The following is a 26,279-nucleotide window of genomic DNA, read 5'->3' as shown; positions in this document are numbered from 1 at the left end:
TATAATATATATAATATATTTATATAATTATGTTTAAATACTTACAAAGAATTAACAAATCTTATCCATTACTAAGGGAGACTGCACAAATGAAAGGCAGAGAGCCAGTTGAGAGTAGATGACCCCTGAAAGGTGATAATCCATTCAAGTGAAGATGAGCAGAGTATCCCTGGCAACTTGTAGTATTTTGGTCTTGTTTTACAAGTTGGGTCAAGCTGAGGAGTCGGCAAGTTGGAGAGTAGGGGGAAGAACAAGAGTTGGGGATAGGTCTGAATATAGTATGAATGGAAGAGGAGGGTCCTTGAATAGCTATTATATTTTTCTTTTCACTTTTAATCAGTTGTCACTTTGAAGTGAACTTGACCTATGATCCTTCCCTACTTGAGCTACTTGAAGTGATTTGTTGGCATCTATACATCTCCCTCAGCTTCTTTCTCATCAGACCCCTTGTGCTCTTCTTCCTTCATTTCATGACTTTTTTTTTTCCTGTGTGGAGACCTCTTCTTGTTGCCTCCAGGGTAGTGGGAGAGAGGCTAGATCCCACAGTTACTGATTTTCTTCAGCTTTGGGGTCCCGGCAGGTGCATTCTTCCAGGTCACAGTCAGCAGCAAATGGGGTGACCTGGGAAAATTAAAAGGAAGTTGAAAGAAACCATTTTTTATACCAAGTTTTACACTTCTGAACCAGCTTCTGCTCTCCTCACTTGATCCCAGAGGATGTGTGGGATTATGTGTTAATATCACATAACCGAAATTAACACCCAGCTCTTTCATGAGCCGTATCTTTTTTAGGCTTTACTTTCTTTCCATATAAAATGGGAGAGAAGAGTAATAACTACCCTGGAGGGTATTCATGTCATTTAAATAAGATGATGGGTATAAGATACACATTTCCAGATACCTACATCACTTATTACTGCTAGACCTAGTTTTGCAACTAATGTCTAAAACTAGTGTCATTAATGCTTTTGTTGCTATTATCATCATAAAATTCCCATAAAGTGTGTAGGATGAATGTTAGCCATTTTCATTTTATAAGGAAGGCATACACAGGAAGAAAATACCACCTCTTTCATATCTCTGATCCACCCATTTGATGAAGCACCAACATGTATCATTAGAGCACTTGAGTTTTAAACTCTATTAATTGCAAAAATTCAGCCTTTTCAATTTTACTGACTTAGCTTGAACATATCTTCCACTTTAATAGATCAGATTATTGAGGACACAAAGGATGGAGGAAAGAAAGGACTCCTACTCTCAGCATGGTCAAGGGAATGTTCTCGGTAGCTTGCAGTGGTAAATAGCAAAACATACATCTTCTAAGTACTTAGAGTATACTTCAAAGGAGTATCAGTCATGAAGATTAAGAGTAACTGAGCATCACTGCCTGTATAAGTACCATGCTGATTGTGCCACTGGAGCTCCAATGAGCATCACTTCCTTAGCTATCCTGCCTCCCCTGGTAGCAGAGCCACTCCTGCTAATGATTAGCAGGTGTGAGTTTCTCAGTAGTGAAAGCCACAGCTTTTCCAAAGGGTAGTCAAAGAGTCCATGCTCTTTTAAGAGTCTGTCCTGGGGAGTCGGGTGGTAGCTCAGCGGGTTAAGCACACCTGGAGCAAAGTGCAAGGACTGGCATAAGGATCCCGTTTCAAGCCCCCAGCTCTCCACCTGCAGGGGAGTCGCTTCATAGGCAGTGAAGCAGGTCTGCAGGTGTCTATCTTTCTCTCCCCCTCTGTCTTCCCCTCCTCTCTCCATTTCTCTCTGTCCTATCCAACAAGGATGACATCAGTAACAACAACTACAATAATAAGGTAACACAAGGAAATAAATAAACATTAAAAAAAAAGTCTGTCCTAACAGACACTGGCCTTCCACCTGTTGCTCCATTATAATTCCAACTTCTTGACTATCGAGTGCAAGTCAGTTATGAGGACTATAAAGGAGAGCTGACCAAAGTAACTGTCTTTATTCCTGTAGTCTCTGCCCTCCTCACCCCTCACTCCAGCCCCTCCACCCCCATTTACCTTCTTGGAGGAGAGCGTGGAAGAGCAGCAGTCCCCTCCATCGTAGTTACAGTAGGCCCGATTGTTGATAGTGTCACACCACCCATCTGCTTGGAAAGGCTGGTGGGGAGGTTGAATATATCCAAGTCAGTTTCTCTGTGTCACCATTTAGCTTCACTATGACATATGCTGTCCTCCACCCCACTCCCAACCTACGCATAGAACTCCACACCTATGGTGGGAAAGAAACCCAAGGTATTGGGCACAAAAGAGTCCACCACTCTGATGAAGTTGAAGAGTCTCAACATAATAACCCTGAGCCCAAGGAATTGTCAATTTTCACCTTAGCACTTGCTTCTAATCTATTCTTAAGGTCCAGAATAAAATGACTTGTTGGAATTCCTTGACAAGAATGTTCACTTCTTTTAGTAATAATAAGTTACAAAATCATACACAAAGTATGTTGATCACCAGAATAAACCTTCTGTGTCAGGTATTGTTGGCTTTGAAAGTCCCCTTTAATCATTAAAAATGCAGGGAGGCATAGAAATGGCAAACATTGCCCAGGTCATTCAGTTAGGGTCCAGCTGCAGTTTGAATCAGAAATTATGTGTTTCAACTTAAAAATTTTTTATTGAAGGGATTAATGATTTATAGCAAATGCAGTTGTTGGTACATGTACACTTTTTTCTCAGATTTCTGTATAACACTTGAATCCATGCCTAGGTCCTCCTCCACCATCATGCTTCCAGACCTGGAAACCCCAGAAGTAAATAGTAAATGGATCAAGGACCCAAATGTTAGACCAAGAACTATCAAATACTTAGAGGAAAATATTGGCAGAACTCTTTTCCATCTACATTTTATAGCTATCTTCAACAAATTGCAAGGGAGTCTAAAACAAAAATAAACCAATGGGACTACATCAAATTAAAAAGCTTCTGTACGCCAAAAGAAACTACTACCTAAACCAAGAGACTCCTTACAGAATGGGAGAAGATCTGTATTTGAATTTTTTGCTGCTTCTCAGATTCAGGGCCAGAACCCTCTACCACTTCTCAGGTCAATTATATTTAGAGTCTCCAGTAATCCTGGAGCTTGCTGAAGACTCTGATGCTGCCTGTTTTTACAACTTAATGATGCTTAGAGATTGCAACATCAGTGCCAGAATAGGCATCACCAGACATGCACCTAGTACCTAGTAAACTGGCCACAAGTTTGGAGGCAGAGAAGGTTAAATTACTTCCATCCACTCCTGGGACCACTGCAAGTTAACAGAAACCAAACTAGGGAAGGGGCATGGGCCAAAACAGAGTTAATAGTATTTTACCCCAAAATACAGGGCTTCTTTGGAACCACTCCTGGAGGGGAGCAATGTCCCAATGTCCTAAGACAACACGGAAGTCAGCCTACCCGTTAATCACATCAACCACTTCCTCTCCCTCAGTTTAGGCTCAAAGAAGCTTCAGGAATATCTATGATCAAACTGTTTGGAATCCTAGATGATCAGCAACCTCCATATGGTCATCTTCCAATTTATTTCCTCAGATCTCTTTCTGTGTCCCCACCCTCCTCACATATGAAACCAAAAGGACTGCTTTATCACTGTACTTTGATGACACAGATTACTGTGCTCAAAAATGCCCTTTAAATAAATTTCAACAATTGAGTTACATCACAGCAAGCACATCCAAGTTATGATGTCAATGTTTTGATTTATTAGACGGGGTCCAGAGGTTACTGTAACTTGATTCCAGATGTTCACCCATTTGCCAACCACTGAAAATCTGCTACTTGTGGGGTGGGCTCAACAGCTGTCACACAGCTGCCTGGCGATGTCAGTAAAGAGAAGGAAGTGAAAATGAATTCTGTTTTCAACACTGGTCTCTGAGACAAGCATTTGTCTTTAATACTGGAGCTGGTTACCTTAGCCCTGAAGCACTGGGGGTAACTAAACAATCAGGGCTTGTAACCATGGCCAAACAATGAGGCTCAGAATACAACTAGTTGCATCCTTATTACCTATAGAAGTTGTTGGGAGTTATCCCAGGAGGAATGGAGGCATCTAATGAGTTTTCTTTTTCAAACATTTTCAGTCTTTTTTTCTCATCTGACACTGCATCTGTTACTATTCCTCCAATCCCTTACTCACTAGCAAAGCCTAATCTGTTCTTTCTTTTTTCCCTGAAGTTATCTATAAAAATTTAAGCATCCAAAAAGAGTCTTCTGACATATATAAGCATGGACTTCAGGATAGAGAATGAAAGGGAGGTCTAGAGATTCTCCTTTAGAATAAGATCAATGTGAACATCTGAATTAATCAAGAATCCTGGGACTCTTTCTTCATAAAGCCATCTGCAAAGAAAGCTCATCTCAAGAATATTAGGAGAGGCCTGGGAGGTGGCACAGTGGATAACGCACTGTACTCTCAAGCATGAGGTCATGAGCTTGATCTCTGACATTACATATGCCAGAGATATACTTTAGTTTTTTCCTCTTTCCTTTCCATGAATAATTGATTAAAAGAGAACAGGAGATATTTGTTTAAAAGAACCAAAATGATCTAGAGGGTCTTCTTAAAGTCTCACTGGATTTCCATTGCTATAACCTTGACATGCTTTCTAGAAGCTGCTTTAGAAAAAAAAGTCCTGAAAGGGTCATCTGGTAAAGCAGAGAAGTTATTGGGGAAAAAAAGAGACAGAAATAGAGAGGAAAAGTTGGCAAGACTCAAATATTTAATTTACTATATACCTATTAGAATTAATTGCTCCTCCCCCAACCTGCCAAAAACAACTACTCCTCCCTAAACAAACAGAGTTTCCTATGGCAACAGGCACTGGGAAGCCTGACAGCTCCAGGCTGAGGCTACAATGGAAAAAAAGAGGAAGGGAAAAAGGACTCATCAATCCAATATATTTTTTTAAGTATCTGAAGACTGGATGTAGATTAGAAGAGACCCAATCTCAGTAACTGAACAATGTCAGGCTCAGGACACTCTATTCTGCCCAGGGTGTGAGATTTGGCTACTCAGCACAGCTTGCCCAGGTGAATTGTTCAAGATCCATATGCATTTTCTTGCTTTAGCCTGTCACACCAGAAAATAAAGCTTCTGATCCACTTCTGATCCCTTTAGGAGCTATATTTTCATTTTTATTATAAATGCCTTGGCAAAAGAAGAAAAACTTATCTAAAATGTCCATGCTCCTGCTTTTTAGTAACTTATAGAATGGTAATTCATAGAATGGACAAAAAAAGTACGGGATATAGGGACATATAATCAGTGGAGTATTACTGTGAGAGATAGATAGAGATAGAGATAGAGAGAGATAGAGAGAAAGAGACAGACAGAGAGAGAGAGAGAGGGAGAGAGGATATTTTATCCTTTGGGGTAAAGTGGAAGGAATTAGAGAAGATTATGCTTAGTGAAGCAAGTAAGGAGGTGAAGGACAACTACAGAATGGTTTCACTCATATGAGGAATATAGAGAATTGAGCATACCAAAGTGGAAAAATAGTCAACCTATATCTAAGACTGTGGGACAACTAGTGGCTATCTATGGGGGTGTGGATGGGGGCATAGACCTTTGGTGATGGGAGTGGTGAAAGAAAAAAAAAAAGACTATACATAAGCCATTACTCAGTAAAGTTCTTTAAGAAAAAAAAAGTAACTTAGAGAATGCAAAGTCATCAACATGAGCATTTTTCACTTCTACTTGTAGGAAAGCTATCTCCACTAAGTGAGCCTCTTCCAACATATTTATTTATTACTGCTCAGCTCTGGCTTATGGTGGAACAGGGGAATAAACCTGGGACTCTGGAGCCTCAGGCATTAGAGTCTCTTGGCATAACCATTATGCTATCTCCTTTGCTTTAACATACACACTTTCATGTGTCATCTCAAAACCTAGAGAATGGTTCTTTTTATTTTTTTTTCTTTTTACCAGAGCACTGCTCAGCTCTGGCTTATGGTGGTGCAGGGGATTGAACCTGGGACTTTGGGGCCTCAGGCATGAGAGTTTCTTTGCATAACCATTATGCTATTTACTCCTGCCTGAGAATGGTTCTTTAATTGAGTATCTAAATCTAAGATTGAGGATGGGTTGTTCTTATAACCCATGAGTTGCATGCCAGCTATCTTAGTTGTTTGAGAAAGGCTTTTCTTGTCAGATAGTGATGGTACAGGCAAAAATGTGGCCACATAATCAACTGCAGAAGATAAAATACAAAGAGGGAAAGCTGTCAAGTGTATCCTATTATGGAAACTTGTCCAGAGAAAAATCTTCTTCTCATTCTACAGCCTGGTGGTATCTCCTGATATGGATTCCTGGACCTAGAGGTTATCCCTAGACTCTGTATTAACTCTACTATACTTTACTCACCTAAGCACTACAGCTCTGAACAAATACTTTAGGGTACACTCATCTCTGTAGTCCCAGCTATGCATTCCATAGGTTCTCAACAAATAGGACAGTGACAAATGGTATTTCTTTAGCATCCTTTACAACCAAATCCTCCCTTTTCATTATTCCTCCACTGCCAGGAAATTTATTAGACATGTTCTCTTTGGAGTTATTATGTACAGTGAGGCACAGATCTTATAAGCATATAGTATACAGAGACATTGTGTATAATAGAATTAAAACACTATATATATATACATATATATATATATATATGTTCATACATGTATCTCTTACTGGTGTAGAATATTGGTAAATGTTAATTTCCAGTGTGGAAAGAAGAGGCATATACTATCTCAAAGTTCTCCTTTTATAAATTATTTGAAAATGTGAGATAAGATAATTTATCCCTTTTTTCAGTATCACAGTTGCATAGTAGGCCAAAAAAATAAGCAGAACAGAAAGAAGGCAGTGAGACCATGTCCTAGGAATGTGAGCAGATGCTGGTGGCCCAGAGGTTGGGTTGTAAGTGCTGGTGGGCAACAGATGTCTGGATGCTGGGCCTTTGAAAGATGGGGCATGTCTAAATGTCTATCAGTATTTTCATAGTAAGGCTATATTTGTGAGTACTCTATAGGATGACAGTCACATTTGATGTCACACAGGTAGTATGGCTCTCTTAGGAATCAAAGAGCTTATTGTTCTGAGCTGCCAGCCTTAAATTCACATATGTAGTTCCAAACCAGGTCTTAGCAAAGACACCAATCACTAAAGTTTTAAGGACTGCTACACAAGCAGCTACCAGCTGAAACTGTGAAATGTACCCCCTGGAGGTTAAGAGTGTATTCTCTAAAGAATTGTGAGTATGGCCATGAAGGCACATTCTGCTTGGCAGGTGGGGGTGGGGGATAGGGGGGCAGTTCCAAAAGGATCAGAACTTGGGGTCTCGTTTTGTGGACTGTGTACTCTGTAATCCATGTGAGATTAGAGTCTAGTCTAGCCTCTCCCTGTGCAATCCACCAAGGCCCACAAACAGGGAAATGCAGGTATGTAAGTAGTAAATCTGGAGAAACCTGACTATACCCAGCTTACTTACATCTGACAGGCTGAAGTACTGTAAGGCCAAGACCCAACAATGGATCATCAAATTTAACTTCAAAACATCTACTCTGTTGGGCAGGGACTCATTGTTGGGGACTTAAGATATCTGATCAATATCTGTCTAGAGTTCCTCTGTACCTCATGGGGAATTCTATTCATGATTTGTCATTTAGGCTTTGCCCTAAAGGAAGGTCATGGCCTCTAAGAATGTGAACAACAATGAGGAAAGCAGGAAAAAAATATCAGGCCAATGGAGGATCAATTCCTGAGGCAACAATTTCAAAGGCAACAATGAAAAGTACAGCAGCTCAGTGTGCAGAAAGGGTGGACCCTTTGGAGAAAGATTTGATGGAGTGCATGGGATTAGGCTGCCTGCTTGGAGGATGGATAGGATTTGAGCAAAGTGGTGGGTAGACTTATCCCAGGAGAAGGGTAAAACAAACCCAGATTTTAGACGAGAGGGGGGGGAGGGAGGGAGGGAGGGAGAGAGAGAGAGAGAGAGAGAGAGAGAGAGAGAGAGAGAGAAAAGCAAAGTTCCCTCTAGTTTTTCAGCTTGTGTATTAATGACTCCAAATCTCCACCCAGAATATAACAGAACAAATGATAAATTCTGAGCCTTAGAATGCTTTTCTATGTGACCAAAGCTGTGCTTCAAAGGTCAGGTGCAGGAAATGTTATGGGAGAAATGGAGAGACTCAGCACAGGCAGAGACTGATTTTAAGTGGGTGTGAATTGAGGGCAGGGCTGACTAATTCGAAATTAAATGAAACAAAAGGAAGGAGGACTATGAAAGAAAAGGTTCAGAAACTGGCCAATGGTGGCATTTAGGGAGGAGACAATTGAAAGGAAGCTTTGCCTATGCACTCTGGCCATTCAAACTATGCTATACTTTTATTTAAAAAAAAAAAAAGGTTGCTCATTGAAAAAGTCTCTAGAAAAAATGCTTTCACAACTGAAGGACACACCAGAATACAGTAGTATTAATAAGCAAACCTACTGTTTCACAGTGGTGTATCTTCACTTTTTCTTTTCCATGTTGACACAGCTTACAGGGTCCCAGAACTTTTTTTTTCCTCTTGCCCGTTTCTATCAGGCTTTCCCTATGACTAAGATAGGACTATTTTATCACCTCCAAGTAACAGCCCAGTCTTGCTGAGTTGAGAAATGGCAGGAGGGAGGTGTCATGTTTATTCTAGAATGTTTTCTTGCCAAGAATCTGTTTTTCAGAGCCCTAGTCTCATTCTCAATTTCAGTGTCTCCCATCAACTCAGTTTGTGGGGCTGAGCACTGTGGTTCTCTGAACCTGTCACACCACCCTTGCTCGTCAGCCCAGGGGCTCTGTTCTGTGTTAATTGGTGGGATCATTCAGTCTCGTGTACACCCATATGGAACCAATTCTCTGTCTTGTTTACATTCCCTTTATCTATGGGACTCTTGTCTGTGTATCTTATCCACTCATCCACTGATGGACTGCATCTGTTTCTCAACATGTTCTTCAGGCTCCTTCCCTTGGTCTCTGATCTCTGCTGAGTCTCACTGGCCTGCCTCCACTCCTTCCCTCTTGTCTTCCAATTTCCTTCTCCTATCCTTCAGGTTTGAGGTTTGTAAAAAGCCCAGGGGCATATACTGACCTGTGGTCAGCCCCCATCTCTTGATGAATTACATCTATAGGTCCTGCATTCCTAGTGGATGGGCTGCTTTTAGGACTTCCCACTAGTTTCATCAGGTGAATTCTGGAGTCAGATTGCTTGGGATCATTTGTTACTCTCACATCTTCCAGTTCTGGGGGTCTGGAAAGGTCATTACCTTCTTGGCTCCTCTGTTTCTTTGTCAGTAAAGCAGGGATGGCAGCAGTGATAAACACTAATGGTAATAGTTCCTCAGAGTGTTCACCTGCCTCCAGTAAACACTCAATATTATTGGCAGGAGGTAGCTCTCAGAAGGGAGTCTAGTACCTTCTGCTATACAGTTACTAGCAATTTTGGATGGCTCACCAAGACAGGTGAGATCCAGCAGACAGACTTTCAACACAGGGCTGTGAGTGGGTCCCTGGCCAAACTTCCCCCAAAATCTAATAGCACTGCAGACATGTACTACCAAGTTTAGAATTTCTTGTCTAAGACAGACATCAGTAACTGGCAAGACAGCTCATGTGGATAACGTGTTGCTCTACCATGTGTGCAACCCAGGTCTTAAGCCACCCCCCTATCACACTGAAAGGCTCTGTGGTCTCCTTTACCACTCTTTGCCTCTTCTGTTGCCCTCTTCCTATCTGAAACAGCCTGGAGTAGTAAAGACCTGGAGGTGACCAAAAACAACTTTAGTTGGGGTAGGGAGATAGCATGCAGCAATTCTGAAGTCCCAGGGTCAATCTCTAGCCCACCATAAACTAGAGCTGAGCAGTACTCTGGGAATTAAAAACAAAAACACTTCAGCTGACTCTTATTCTAACTTTAAAATAGTCCTTGCATGGTCTGTTGGGCAGATGAATATTCCACTGACAGGGAAAATCAACTCAGATCACTTGTTGGGGGGAATGAAAAGCAGAGGTGAAACTGAACTGAAGAATTTTAAGTATCAGCACTCAAGACAGAGGAATAGTGCGGAAAGGGTTCCCTCGCTGTTCAGAATCTTTCATATCTCAATATGCCCTTTTAACTGATTGTCTGACTTCTCTAAAAATTAAATAATTCTAGCTATGAACCCCCAGAATTCCATATTTAATGCCCAGGAAATTCTTTTTATTATTATTTAATTTTTATTTATAAAATGAAACTATTGACAAGACTATAGGAGAAGAAGAGTACAATTTCACACAATTCCCACTACCAGAACTCTGTATCCAACCCCTTCCCTTGATAGCTTCCCTTTTTTTTTTTTTTATCCCTCTGGGAGTATGGACCCAGGGTCACTGTGGGGTACAGGAGGTGGAAGATCTGGATTCTGTAATTGCTTCCCCACTGAACATGGGTGTTGGCAGGTTGATCCATACTCCCTCTTTCCTTAGTGGGGCAGGGATCTGGGGAGGAAGGGCTCCACACAGGAATTTTTAAAACCATATACACGAGCAATCAAAGAATTAAATAAAACACACATCACTAATTAAAATGTGACCAATTGACTTTATGGGATGTTTAGTATTCAGCTAGATCAATGTGTGTATGATGAGGAGAAAGGTATATACCAGAAATAAGCAAGGTTCTTGGCCTATAGATACTAACTCTATTGAACATTAGTACCAACACAAATCACATGCATACAACCTCCTGCTTCACAGGCAGGAACCAAATCTTTTCCTTGGTCCCTACAATTAACATCCAATCAATGTCTAATAATAAATTGTGAACTCAGTCACCTCAGGGAAAGCTGAAATACTGGTGAGAAGTAAGTCCATGGTCTTTTCATCCACAATCTCTCTCCTCCTAATCCCACCAACTTCAAGGTCAATTTCTCCCTCATCGTCCCATACAACACTGCTGCTACAGTATAAAAAATGTTTGTGGGACTTAGGAACATGGTTTCTAGAGCACCTGTCTTGAGTGCATTAGACCCTTGGTTCAATTCCTGGCACCAAAATTAAAAGATCCCAAATGGTGGAATAGTTGTCTGGTCTCTAAGTGAAATGAATTTAACAAACTTTGTGACTAAGACGATCCAGTGATAGGTATTACTCTACATCAACTGTTCCTTTTACTCCCCATTCTTATTGGCAGAGTCTACGTAATGCCTTGACCAAAGGCATGTGAAGCTGTTGGCCATGGAGACATGGCATGCCTTTTATGACACTCTTATGCTAGCAATTCACCCTGATGACAAATCCTGGGAAACTGCAGACCCTGACACCTGGGTCCCTGTGAATTGCATGTGAATACCTGCCTCCACCCCACAACCAACAGCTGAATCACTTTATTCAACCTGCAGATGCTTATTCAAGAAATACATTTAGGTATTAAGTGGAGGCAGATGATGGTGCACCTGGTTGAGTGCACGCACTACATTATGCAACAAAGACCCAAGTTCAAGTCCCCACCTGTAGGGGGAAAGTCTCACAAGTGATGAAGTTGAACTGAAGGTGTCTCTCTGTCTCTCTCCTTAAGTTTCACAAGTGGTGAAGCAGTGCTGCAGGTGTCTCTCTGTCTCTCTCCCTCTTTATAACCCCCTTCCCTCTTAATTTCTGACTGTCTCTATCCAACAAATAAATATTACAAAATTTTTAAAAATTTGAAAAAAGAGTTTAGCACTTAAGGGACACTAGTATTTGTGGACATTCACTCTAGGGTTTTGTTACAGGAAATTTGCATTATCTTTTACATGTTGGCCTTTCAGTGTACTCCTTCTTATCTTAACACTTCATATGACTGTAATATCCCCCTGGGACCAAGACTAATTATTTTTACTTGATCTCTGTCCTCCTATGCAACTTTGTTTCTAGCTTTGTGTTATTATGTATCCAGGGACAACCTGTTTTCGTACCAGGGCTGTGTGAGAAACTAATTCATTTTTTGCAATCCTGACACACAGCAGAAATCCCCAAAATATTTAAAAGTAGAGAGGTGACTGAGTGGGGTGTGGAAGAAGGTTTCTACTTTAGTCTCTTTGTTATAGGTGAGGCAGGGAGTATCTGGCACTGCTAATCCGCACCACTGGGAGGCGCAGCAAGCCTGTAGATGCGGCAGCAGCAGGAGGCTGACACACAAAAGTCCAGGACTTTTGTTTATTCTTAAATTGGAATGTGGAGCCCTAGATCCTGTAGCTAATCTTGGAGAGGTGGGGAGACACTTCCCGTGCATGAAGTACTGCACATTCCTGGGTTAGAAACATGTTTTCTTTGGGAGTTGTTGTGGTTTCTTTTCTCTCCCTCTCTCTCTCTTTTTTTCTTCCAGCTTTGGAAGCATCAAATGTTTGCAGTTAACACTAACAACAACAAAAATATGAAGCTGGTCCTGTATGAATCAGGAGGGGATTTGTAAATGCAGTGGGCACAGAAAATAGAAGGTGGAGGGAAGGGAGAAAGAAAAAGAAAAACCCAGCAGCCAGGAGTAGAACCAAAAACAAACAAACAAACAAACAAACAAACAAACAAACACTGGCCTAGGGACAGCCCCAGTGTGCACCACTATGGGCAGCATGTACGTGTGTAAGAGGACACCCAAGACCTGTGCTACCGGAAGCCTGCTCGAAGCCAATATCACATGTATCAGAGGCAGGCTCTCGCCCTGGATTAGATCTGCAGCCAACTTGCAAAGCATGTTGCAGGCTCTAATCGACTAGAAAACAAGCCTCCTGACCCACTTGAGTCTTTCTCCTGCCAACTTCTCATTCCAGATCTTAAATACAAAGGAAAAGCATGTAGATGGCTGAGGAGGCCACGAGGAATCCAGAGAGAAAAAGACTTAGGATCACTGACCTTGGGATAGAAGCAAAGAAGGGGGGTAGTTGAGTCTGTTTTCGAATAGGTGCACTTTTATTTTTTTAAAGCTGAGTTAAGCATCCAAAGAAAATTCATTTTTCTCTTATGTTATCTATCTGTTCAATGAGATAAGAATGTATGCATCTTCTTTGGACAGTGGGTATCATCTTTGGGAAAGCTTATAAAGGTTATATAGGGGAAGAAGACCTATATATATAATTTGGCTACAGGTTAATTTCATAGGAAGGGCTGTGTTGGAAGATGGAGGTCACTTTTGAAGGATAAAGTTGGCTCCATGGAAAGATCTGACCAATGGAGAGCTGAAATCTACCTGCCTTGGTCTCACTGGGCCCATCTGTGGTAAACTTCCTCCTAACCTTCCTTCTTCAAGTCTGGTGTGTCAGCTACAGTATTTGAAGAGGAGATCTGAGAACACATAGTAAGCTACTCAGAACCAATGGGTCTCACCTGTATGGGTCTCACCTGTATGCACAGGCATTTCCTTATCATTTAAACTCATGCTTGCTTGGTTTTTAAGCCTTGTGAGAAAGGAGGGGGCAGTGTGGCTTCTTTCCACCCTGTTACCCTCAAGCTTCTGGGTTAGAGTAGGGGTGCTGATGGAAAGTCTGGGATGTATCAGTCTCTTAGAACAAGGTCCTGGGGTTATCTGTTGAGGTGCCTGGTCTTGGAAAGGTGGGAACAAAGACAAAGAGAGATAGAGACTTCTAATATTAGCACCTGGAACTCCAGGTGCAGAGAAGCTCCCTCCTAAGGGGCAGTCAGCCCAAGCCATCAAGTCTGCTGCTTTACCTGGAGGAGAAGGGTAAGTGTCTTGGTCAAGGAGGGTGAACTGGAGTCCACTTGGGCCTGAATGGTATATCAGGCTGAGTTGAAAGAGTATAGCAAATACTCTGCTCCTTGTGTGTCCTCACTGAAGTTTTCTGTGTGTCACCTAGACCACCACAACCAGAGGGACAAGGAGGATGTGCCCAGCCTGGCTTCACTTCAGGAGACTTCTTACAGAAACGACCAAGGTGATCATCTACCAATGTATCTTCAAACACCAGAGAGCTAAAATAATGCCTTTTCCTCCCTCTTTGGACAAGCAGGGATCTATTACAGGTCCGATTTCACTGTCGTGGGGTCAGCTTTCCATCCAGAGAGGCAGGGAGACACCGCATCACCAGAACTGTCCCTGGTTCATGGACTGGACCTGGGCTGCACACACTGTGAAGTCTGCACCCTTGCCAGTAAGCTACTCCTCTGGTCTGAGGATCAAAAGAACTTTGAGTCAACCAAGGGGATGATATTTCCCAACAGGCATTATAGGACTTCCACTGAGATTCACGTGAAAAAGGAAAAAGTCACATGTGGGAAGCAGCTTTCCTGCCCCAGTAGCAAGTCTCCTTCAAAGAGATGCCTGTCTCTTTTCTAGCACTTAACATGAGTCACCAACTGCTTTCCCCAGGTCTTTCTCCTTTCATGATTTGCCTCAATCCCACTTTGCTTCCTCCTCCTTCAATCCTTTGGCCCTCTGTTATCCTCAGTGCCTGCCTCTGTCCTCACTTATAGGAGGCACCAACCTCCTCCCAGGAGGGGGCCCTCCTCTCTCCCACTCACGCCCCCACAGAGCATGTGCTCTCACCTGCCCTCAATGATCACCCACACTTGCTTCCCTCACTCCTTAGCCACCTGGTCACCACCTTTCCTGTGCCTCTGAACTCCTGACTGTTTCCAATTCTGCTGCCCACACTAGACTAAAGCTAAGTCCTGGATATTTTACATGCCTGTTCCCTTTCCTCATACCTGACTGGCACTCTCTGTCCCCCAAGAACCAGAGCAGACAGGGCTGAGGACCTCCATCTTCCCCACTGGATGGATTTCTGGAATTGATTTTGTATTTCAGGGGAGCAAAAATTCGCCACCAACACCCCCAACATGTCTTTGGCAAAAAGGGAGTTTTAACACTGGAGCCTAAAGTTGGAAAGGAAAGGGACTTTGAAATGAAGTACCCCACCAAGCTAGAGAATCTGGAAGAAATGGAACAATTCCTAGAAACATATGCCCTTCCAAAACTGAACCAAGAAGAACTACAAAATCTAAATGCACCAATCACAGACAAAGAAATTGAAACCGTTATTAAGAATCTCCCCAACAACAAAAGTCCTGGACCAGATGGCTTCACAAACGAATTCTATAAAACTTTCAGGAAACAGTTAATACCCATTCTTCTTAAGCTATTCCATAAGATTGAAGAAACAGGAATACTCCCTTCCACCTTCTATGAAGCCAACATCACCGTGATATCAAAAGCTGATAGGGACAGAACAAAAAAGGAAAACTACAGACCAATATCTCTGATGAACATTGATGCCAAAATATTAAACAAGATCTTGGGCAACCGGATACAGCAACATATCAAAAAGATTGTTCATCACGACCAAGTGGGATTCATCCCAGGAATGCAAGGCTGGTTCAACATCCGTAAGTCAATCAATGTCATTCACCACATCAATAAAAGCAAAGCCAAAAACAACATGATTATCTCAATAGATGCAGAGAAAGCCTTTGACAAAATCCAACAGCCGTTCATGCTCAAAACTCTACAAAAAATGGAAATTGATGGGAAATTCCTCAAGATAGTGGAGTCTATATATAGCAAACCTACAGCCAACATCATACTCAATGGACAGAAGCTGAAAGCATTCCCCCTCAGAATGGGGACTAGACAGGGCTGTCCACTGTCACCATTACTCTTCAACATAGTATTGGAAGTTCTTGCCATAGCAATAAGGCAGGAGAAAGAAATCAAAGGAATACAGATTGGAAGGGAAGAAGTCAAGCTCTCACTATTTGCAGATGATATTATAGTATATATAGAAAGACCTAAAGAATCCAGCAGAAAATTACTGGAAGTTATTAGGCAATATAGCAAGGTATCAGGCTACAAAATCAATGTACAAAGATCAGTGGCATTTTTTTATGCAAACACTAAATCTGAAGAAGAAGACATCCAGAAATCACTCCCATTTACTGTTTCAGCAAAATCAATCAAATACCTAGGAATAAAGTTGACCAAAGAAGCGAAAGACTTGTATGCTGAAAACTATGAGTCGCTACTCAAGGAAATAGAAACTGATACCAAGAAATGAAAAGATATCCCATGCTCATGGATTGGAAGAATAAATATCATCAAAATGAATATTCTCCCCAGAGCCATATACAAATTTAATGCAATACCCATCAAAGTTCCACCAAGCTTCTTTAAGAGAATAGAACAAACACTACAATCATTTATCTGGAACCTGAAAACACCTAGAATTGCCAAAACCATCTTGAGGAAAAGAAACAGAAATGGAGGCATCACACTCCCAGACCTTAAACTATATTATAAAGCCATCATCATCAAAACAGCATGGTACTGGAACAAAAATAGGCACACAGACCAGTGGAACAGAATTGAAAGCCCAGAAATAAATCCCAACACCTATGGGCATCTAATCTTTGATAAGGGGGCCCAAAGGATTAAATGGGAAAAGGAGGCTCTCTTCAATAAATGGTGCTGGGAAAACTGGGTTGTAACATGCAGAAGAATGAAATTGAACCACTTTATCTCACCAGAAACAAAAATCAACTCCAAATGGATCAAAGACTTAGATGTCAGACCAGAAACAATCAAATACTTAGAGGAAACATGGGTAAAACACTTTCCCACCTATACCTCAAGGACATCTTTGATGAATCAAACCCAATTGCAAGGAAGACTAAAGCAGATACAAACCAATGAGACTACATCAAATTGAAAAGCTTCTGCACATCCAAAGAAACTATTAAACAAACAGAGAGACCCCTCACAGAATGGGAGAAGATCTTCACATGCCATACATCAGACAAGAAACTAATCACCAAAACATATAAAGAGCTCAGCAAACTTAGCCGCAAAAAAGCAAATGACCCCATCCAAAAATGGGCAGAGGAAATGAACAAAACATTCACCACAGAGGAGATCCAAAAGGCTAAAAAACATATGAAAAACTGCTCTAGGTCACTGGTTGTCAGAGAAATGCAAATTAAGACAACACTAAGATACCACCTCACTCCTGTAAGAATGGCGTACATCAAAAAGGACAGCAGCAACAAATGCTGGAGAGGATGTGGGGACAGAGGAACCCTTTTACATTGCTGGTGGGAATGTAAATTGGTACAGCCTCTGTGGAGAGCAGTCTGGAAAACTCTCAGAAGGCTAGACATGGACCTTCCATATGATCCAGTAATTCCTCTCCTGGGGTTATACCCCAAGGACTCCATAACACCCAACCAAAACGAGGTGTGTACTCCTATGTTCATAGCAGCACAATTCATAATAGCTAAAACCTGGAAGCAACCCAGGTGCCCAACAACAGATGAGTGGCTGAGAAAGCTGTGGTACATATACACAATGGAATACTATGCAGCTATCAAGAACAATGAACCCACCCTCTCTGACCCATCTTGGACAGAGCTAGAAGGAATTATGTTAAGTGAACTAAGTCAGAAAGATAAAGATGAGTATGGGATGATCCCACTCATCAACAGAAGTTGAGTAAGAAGATCTGAAAGGGAAACTAAAAGCAGGACCTGATCAAATTGTAAGTAGGGCACCAAAGTAAATACCCTGTGGTGAAGGGTAGACATGCAGCTTCCTGGGACAGTGGGGGATAGGAGTGGGTGGGAGGGATGGGTCACAGTCTTTTGGTGGTGGGAATGGTGTTTATGTACACTCCTAGCAAAATGTAGACATATAAATCAGTAGTTAATTAATATGAGAGGGGGAAAATCAATTGTATGTCTCAAAGTTTTTCAAAACACAAACTGAATCTTTTTAATATATAGGCTGTGTATTTGATATCCAGACTCTCTCAAAAGCCTAGACCAAGTAGATTAGAAGCATCCAATAGCACAGCTATATACAAGATACTGGATACTGTACAGCAAACCCTAACAAAAGGACTTTTCAAAGTTAACCCAATTACCAAATAATGTGATGATAACATTAACTATCGATTGTCTTTTTGAACCCTAAGATAGCGGGAACCTCACATCTCCACTATAGAGCCCCTACTTCCCCCAGTCCTGGAACCCTTGGATAGGGCCCATTTTCCCGTATGCCTTTCCCAATCCATACCAAATAATATTGCATCCGCCGATCACAACCTAACCAACCCAACGATTGCCACCTCAACTTGCTTCACCTCAGACTGTGTCCAGAGACTTCACGTGTGGAATGACAACCCTTCAGCTTCATTACTCAGGTGAGACCTTTCCTTTTATAGTACACTCTAATTTCATCTCAGGTGGTTCACTTTCTAACAAAGTCCCATAACCTAGATATACACCAGTTTCTGTGAGAGAGAGCTTATGTTCACATGTATCCATAAACTACTGCAAAATATATACCTGAAAGCAGAAGTACACTAGAGTTTGCAGTGAGTACCTCCCTAACACTTCCTCTCCACTATTCCAAGCTTTGGGCCCATGATTGCTCAACAATTTGTTTGGCCTCGTATGTTAACTAACTCTCTTTTCAATCACCAGGTTCCAGATGCCACCAGGATGCTGGCCAGGCTTCCCTGGATTGAAGACCCCACCAATGTGTCCTGGAGCTCAGCTTCCCCAGAGACACACCCTACTAGGGAAAGAGAGAGGCAGACTGGGAGTATGGACTGACCAGTCGACACCCATGTTCAGCGGGGAAGCAATTACAGAAGCCAGACCTTCTACCTTCTGCAACCCTCAATGACCTTGGGTCCATGCTCCCAGAGGGTTAGAGAATGGGAAAGCTATCTGGGAAGGGGGTGGGTTATGGAGATTGGGTGGTGAGAATTGTGTGGAGTTGTACCCCTCCTACCTTATGGTTTTTTTAATTAATCCTTTCTTAAATTAAAAAAAAAAAGAAATGAAGTACTTTCTAGAAGTACTAGTCAGTGCAGATGCAGAGCTTATACCTGCATGCCTTTCACTGTTTTTCTCTCATTCTCAAAGTCCTCTGTACTTCACTCATTAAGGCTAAGTCTCAGGACATATGATGAATACTCAGCATTTCTAGATCTCTCATGTATTCAGGAGTGAGAATGATTAATACAATTCCCTATTATTATTATTATTATTATTATTATTATTATTATTTGCTTCCAGGGTTATCACTGGGACTCAGTGCCTGCACTATGAATCCACTGATTCTGTAGGCAGCCCCCTCCCCCATTTTTGTTGCCTTTTGTTGTTGGATAGGACAGAGAGCAATCAAGAGAGGAGGGGAAGACAGAGGGGGAGAGAAGGATAGACACCTGCAGACCTGCTTCACTGCTTGTGAAGTGACTCCCCTGCAGGTGGGGAGCCAGATGTTCAAACTGGAATCCTTATGCTGGTCCTTGCACTTTGCGCCATGTGTGCTTAACCCTCTGCACTACTCCCCAGACCCCTCATTTCCCTATTCTAAGAGACCAGTTGTGTCTTATTGAAGAAGCACTGCTCTAAAGAGAAGGCTTGGACAGGGGCCAGGTGGTGGCACACCTGGTTGAGAGCAAACACTACAGTGTGCAAAGACCAGGGTTCAAGACCCTGCTCCCCACTTGTTAGGGTGAGGCTTCACAAGTTTGGTGAAACGGTGCGACAGGTATCCCACTTCCTCTCATTTCTCTCTTCTATCTTGGTTTATCTCTATCTCTAATAAATGAATAAAAAATATTTAAGAAAAAGGCTTGGGTAAACAATGCATGGTGGTGGAGATGCCCCTTGGTGGTGGGAGTGGTGTGCAGATCCCTATCAAAAGAGATAAACTGTGCTCCTGTGACAACAGCTGTCTTGTAAGTCAGTATTTCCTCCAGTCAAGTGATGTTTTAAAAGTAAATCTCTCTTTGCCTAATCAATTTCCCTCATGCTTATAATTATTTCCAGCATCCGAGGAATCCAGAGGGAGAGAAGATGGTTTATTTTATACTCTGACACTATAATCTGTTCATTTCCTTTTGATCTCCGGACTTGATTCTTACCCACACAATCAATGAGTAAAGGGAAGCCTCACCTATATCCAGTCTTTCCACGGACTATTTTCCAACTAAGCCACTGCCTATACCTCACTGCTTCCAAGGGCTAGTTTCTGCTTCTGGAAATGTGTTTATTTGCTGCTTTACTTTCACAGATTCTCGCCCTCTGTCCCTCCACACTCACTCCTCATCTGTCACTGAATGTCAGGGATTTCAGTAAGTACTTAGATCAGAGTCCTAACTGGCTTTCATCAAAACCCAGGATGCCTGTGTCTTCTCTAGTGTTGGGCCTTAAAGCCAACCCCCCTGTTCTGCTTACATAATCATTGTTTTGCCTGAAATATCCCCACCACATTATCCCCTCAGGGTATTGCTAATTCAGTTAAAACCATTGCAACAGTTGCTAAGGATGTTTCCACTTTCCCAGCATGCCTTTTGCCTCTCTCCACCCCCTTTCTGAGCCAATCTCATTCCGGACTTGCCATTTCCCTCTTTACCCTATAAATCCTGCTGCTGTTCCGGTTTCATGCTCTTTCTCTTCTGCGTCCTGACCCAGAGAAGACCTGGAGAAGGGCTGGTGGGCATAGTGGGAGGCGGCCATTTTGCTAGCTCCACGTGGCATAAACTTCTGTGCTCACACCCAACTCTGGGGTGTCCGCGTTAATAAAGAATTGCGTTCCACTCAGCCATGAGTTCCTGGTCTCTTGAGTTCCTCTCTTGGCCACTTGCAAGCCGGCACTCTAGCACTTAACATGATTCACCAACTCCACCCCCTCACCCCGTCTCTTTCCTTTCATGCTTTGCCTCAGTCCCACTGAGCTCCCTCCTTCCCCAACCCTTTGGCTCTCTGTTATCCTCAGTGCCTGCCTCTATCCTCACTTATAGGAGGCACCAGCCTCCTCCCAGGTGCAGCCCCTCCTCTCTCCCACTTAGGCCCCCACAGAGCGAGTGCTCTCACCTGTCCTCAGTGATCACCCACACTTGCTTCCCTCACTTCTTAGCATGAACTCCTATTTCCAATTCTTCTGCCCACACTAGACTAAAGCTAAGTCCAGCTTATTTTGCATTCCTGTTTCCTTTCCTTCACACCTGTCTGGCACTCTCTATCCCCCAAGAACCAGAGAAGAAAGTGATCAGAACCTCTTTTGGAACCCACTTTGATTGAGGGGGAGCAAAAATGGCCACCCCAAATCCCCAAAATAACTCTGGAAAATGTGAGTGTCATAGGAGAGCCCCTGAAGGCAAAACAGAGAGGATCTGTGAGGGCAGAACAGCTCTTACGAAGGTCTATGTATAGGGGAAGCTGGAATTTAAACTGACAGTCTTAAAGTCCTTTGTTCTAATTAAGGCATTTCAGAGCATGTCTTGGGCCCTGTGATGAGCTACTCAGGACTTCTGGAGTTCTCTCACATGTACAGTTGTTGTGCATATCATTAATAAATCCACCTTTATTGTTATCCATATGATTCTTGCTTGTTTGAGGCCTGTCCATGTTGTGAAGAACCCAGAAGGGAAGGAAGTTGTTTCTGTCCTGCTCCTGACAGAGCCTTACAAGGAAAGCCTGTTGGGATTCTTTAATTTTATCCCCACATGTGTGGACTCTCATCATCTTTTTCTTGAAATACACTGTGTCCTGACTATTCTATACATCACATTACGTACATGACTACCTGGTCCCCCACCCCAGAAAGTTGAGGCTCCCCAATGCCATAGTATAAGATGGTCAAGGAGTGCTTCCAACAGCCCAGGTGCAGGGCTGGAGAAACAGGTGAATTAAATTTGTTTTTATATTGGGTGAACCTAGAAGATCCAATAAATGATAGGAAAGGAATGGAAAAGAGTAAAATCATAACATCAAACTCAAGAGCCAATGCCAGTCAGCAGAGAATTCACAAGAATAGCTCCTGCCCAAAGAGGTAGAGCTTAGAGAGAGAAGAGGAAGGACTGTTAATCTTCCAGGCAAGCTAAAGCTAAAGCTAAAAAGCCCACCTTTTAAACTAGGCACTGCATTATCTGTATGGAATCCAGTCAGACTTAAAATATGCAGACAAATATAGCAAAAAAAAAAAAAAGCCAGAGCTGGGATTTAAACCCAGTAGCAAGGGGCTGAACTGTATATCCTTCCAACTAAGCACACTGTTTGCTACAATTTCAAAATAATTGCAATAAGTCCATTTACGGGAAGAGCTATTCAGCAGGATGAATTAGAAATAACTGAGTATGTATAAATGTTCTGGTGGAGCTTTTTATTGTCACTGTTTAAGGAACCCATTTAAAATAATATAAGGAAAGAAAGAAAGAAGGAAAAAGAACCCAGTTACTAGTGATGAATGACACACAAATGAATATAGAATATGTAACTGGTGAATGCATATGATTTGTGTTTAGCTTACATTTAAAACACATTCAGAAATAGAGTGAGAAGTCTTTGCAGAATGAGCCTGTGCAGAGAGAAAGGGGCAGAATGTCACAGGTTACAGGTGTCACAGGTTACAGAATGCCAGTTACAGGTGAACGATGCTAATTCTTATAACTTCCACAGAAGTGGGGCTGGGTGGTGGCACACATGGTTAAGAGCACATGTTGCAAATTTGCAAGGACCTGGGTTCAAGCCCCTGCCCCCCAACTGCAGGAGGAAAGCTTTACAAGTGGTAAAACAATGCTTCAGGTATCTCTCTGTCTCCCCCTTCCCTCTGGATTTCTGGCTGTCTATATTCAATTAATAAATAAAGATAATTTAAAAAATTAAAAGAATAACTTCTACAAAAGCATTGGGAAACCTCTGGAAAGTTGGGTAGGTAGAGGAAATGAAGGTGACAATTCTGTCACTTCAACTTTATAGGCAAGTAAGATTTAAAGTGTCTGTGAGCCTGGGCTAGAATGAAACGATCCAAAGAAATGAAGAATAAGAAAAAGCAAAAAAGTCCATTTGACAATGGGTGTGATAGGAGGAGGAATGAGAACAGTCCAGCTTTCAGAAAGAATCAGAAAAGAAAGTGGTCCACCCAGGAGGTTGACAGGACAAGTGAGGTAGGGTGCCTTTGACAGAAAGCCCACCAGGGTGTCCCAACCTGGCTCCACAGACTTTGGAGAAAAACCTCAATTCTCATACATGTTATTCATCTAGATGAGGTTTTACAATTTGCATGGTTGTGCTTTTAATGTTTCACTTAGGAAGAAAAAAGAAAGCTTGGAAAAAACAACAATGGTTTTAGTTTTCAGAAAGAAAACCAAGTCCTAATTAACACTGGAAATCTGATTTTCAAATATTCCAGCTGGAGAAGATCTAAAATAGAGCACCCTAACCAGATGGCACTCTGGACAAGATAAAAGGGTTCCAGCCTGGTACGGAGAGTGCATAAAATGAGTGGGGAAATTCACCAAGAAATCTCCTGGGGATCAGAATTTGACAGCCAGTATTCCTGGCAGGTAACTTTAACTCATTTTCCCTCCTCCCCCCCGACCCTAGATTTTAACACATACACGACATATTTAGATTTATATTTGTAGGGTCTAACACTATTCCCACTAACACTGTAGCTGTTCTCATGGATGGCTTTCAGCCTACTCACACTAAAATTAGAATTTGTATACACCACTATTAGATGTTTTCAATCATATGTGCAATACAGAGAACTGAAACACATTAACTTAAGGAAAAAGTGGGCCTGGGAAGTGGTGCACTTGGTTAAGTGCATATAGTATGAAGCACAAGGATCTGGTTTCAAACCCCCATACCCCTAGCTGCAGGAGGGAAGCTTCAAAAGTGGTGAAGCAGGTCTTCAGATGTCTATCTTTCTCTCTCCCTCTTTGCCTCCCTCTTGTCTGAGTTTCTCTCTGTCCTAGCCAATAAAATTGAAAAAAAAAAAAAATGGCTGCAAGGATCAGTGAGTGGATTTGTAGTGGTGGTCCTGAGCTCCAGCAATAATTCTAGAGGCAAATAAAAAAAAAAGAAAAAGAAAAAGAAAAGGAAGAAAGAAAGAAAAAAAGAAAGAAAGAAAGAAAGAAAAAGTAACCAACCTGTTTCTAAGATCTTGGGAGAACTCTGGTGGTTATTGTTGGTGGCTGAGAGGACAGAACTTTGGTGTTGGGAGTGGTATATAAATATGCTGCTGTTATCTTATGAACCTGAACACCATTATTAAATTATTAATAAAAAAACTGTAAAAATAATTTCACCACCCCTTTTCTGTAAACCCTAAAGAATTCAACAAGAATCTAAAATAAAAGTAAGCCCTTATAATCTTCCTAGGAGAAACAGGGAAAAAATAGTTATGATATCTGATGTGTAAAGCTGAAAGGTGGCAGTGAACATTTTAATTGTTGACTATTAAGAAGTTACAAGTATAGGACAAATTACAAAAAAAAAAAAAAAGGAAGCAGGAAGTGCAACCACTCTCTCTCTCTCTTTTTTTAACTGCCACAAGGGTTATCTCTGGGGCTTGGTGCCAACACTATGAATCCACTGCTCCTTTTGTTTCCTTTTTTTTTTTTTTCTTTTACTTGACAGGACAGAGAGAAATTGAGAGGGAAGGGGGAATAGGGAGGGAGAGAAAGATAGACACCTGCAGACCTGCTTCACCACTCACAAAGTGCCCGCCCCATTGCAATCTCCCCCATAGGTAGGGGATCTGGGCTCCAACCTGGATCCTTGCACATAGTGCTATATGTGCTTAACTAAGTTGCTGTCCCCCACCCCTTGTATACAGATATGATAATGGAGATTTGTCTCTCAACCAGTTACTTAAGGATATATATATATATATATATATATATATATATATATATATATATACTTCCGGGAGGTTTGGCCATTAAGTAGAGAAAACAAACTGATCTCCCCCAAAACAACAAATATCTGTAACTATCAAACATAACAAAACTTTCCAACTACAACTGAGACATCAGCCACCTCAACTACCAACGTGCAGACACTATCATGATTCTATCCTGACTTCCCGGGCAGACGACCTCACCAGTGTGTCCTGGAACCTCACCTCTCCAGAGCCCTTCTGCCCTTGGGAAAGATAGAGATAGGCTGGGGCTATGGACAGAGCTGCCAATGCCCATTTCTGGCAGAGAAGCAATCACAGAAGGCAGACCTCCCACCTTTCGTACCACCAAAAGAATTTTGGTTCATTCTCCCAGTGGGGGAGAAATAATAGGGGCAAGATGTCCAGTGGGCTCTGAACTCCAAGTCCATTATAACCCAGAGAGAAGAGGAAAAAGTGAGGGACATTTGGAAATAGTAATAGATGTATGTGTGACTTGGAATGGAAGAGAAGATTGGAATATGGAATATCAGAGTACGCCCTCTCACTTGAAAGCAGCTGGGGACATCTGCAAATATCCTGGTCTGGGACACAACAGATTTTGTCATCCAAAGCTCACATACAGTAGTACTGTAACTGCTTCTTGGTGGTTCCAGACAGCTGTCAATGACTCTGATTCTCAGTGCTTTGCCCATACACACCCCACCCACATGGAAGCAAGCCCCTTGGTTCTTCTGCATTTATGTGTGTCTTGATGTAATTTTGGGAAACTGGGTCTTCAAGAGGCCTGAGAGGGGGGAAAAGGTTGGGTTGGAGACATGGGGAAAGGATGCTAATAAAGTTACATTCTAAGAGTGCCCTAGGAAAATGCTAACATAGGGTGTGCTTTGTGGCCCTGTGGGCCAACGAAACAGCTCATTTCTGTCATCATTAGAAAAACAGATGGTGGTGAGTGGGGAGGAGGGGATGACTCATCCCCTGGGCAGGAGGGTGAGCAGGGAGAAGAGGCATGATGGGGCTTGTGTGTGTGTGTGTGGGGGGGGGGGGGGTAGTGGCAAAGAGGAGGTGTAGGACTTAAGCTGAAAGGAGATCAAAGGGACCCTGAGAATTTCTTTTTGCTGCTTCAGTGATGGTGATGGGACAGAGGCTGGGCCATGAATGGATGGTGGGCCTGGAGCTGGTTTGGGTGATCCATGATCCATTCTTCTAAATCAGGGACACTTGCTGTAAACTCTCAGCCACTTTGTGAATGCTTTGTGAGTGAGTAAAGCAGAAAGCAGGGTGTGGCCTCAACACACTTAAGTGCAAATTCTGAGGATAAAAAAGGGAAAGAACAAAAGAAGAAAGGGGAAATAGACACACTGAGATCCTGAGTCACCAAGCCCTGGGAGAGAGTCAGATGCTGTGTCAGTGGGTCACCAGAGAGTTGCTTGAGCGTCTCTGCTCATCCCCATGGGTGCACCCCTTAGGCCCACCTGCATCTTAGCTGTTGGACTCAGGCAAAAATCAGTAAAGTCATGGATCCTTTGGAATATACCTAAAGTAGACTTACCAGCTTATTCCAAAATAA

The 26,279-nt window shown here is 42.2% G+C and overlaps 1 protein-coding gene across 6 annotated transcripts in view; it reads right to left on the bottom strand.

Annotated features, from left to right (window-relative positions):
- PAPPA2 (pappalysin 2) overlaps positions 1-26,279 on the bottom strand; it is a 248,569-nt gene continuing 222,290 nt past the window's right edge. For all 6 annotated transcript variants that reach the window (XM_060197727.1, XM_060197724.1, XM_060197725.1 and 3 more), the window contains 2 exons: positions 2,027-2,125; positions 1-621 (listed from right to left, as the gene is read on the bottom strand). In XM_060197727.1, coding sequence (XP_060053710.1) covers positions 547-621; positions 2,027-2,125 — 174 coding nt within the window. In that variant the 3' untranslated portion in view covers positions 1-546. The remainder of the gene's footprint in view (positions 622-2,026; positions 2,126-26,279) is intronic.

This window comes from Erinaceus europaeus, chromosome 9 (genome assembly GCF_950295315.1).
Source record: "Erinaceus europaeus chromosome 9, mEriEur2.1, whole genome shotgun sequence".
Classification (NCBI taxonomy): domain Eukaryota; kingdom Metazoa; phylum Chordata; class Mammalia; order Eulipotyphla; family Erinaceidae; genus Erinaceus; species Erinaceus europaeus.
The sequence above is the reverse complement of the archived record's forward strand: the minus strand, read 5'-3'. Positions and strand labels throughout refer to the sequence as shown.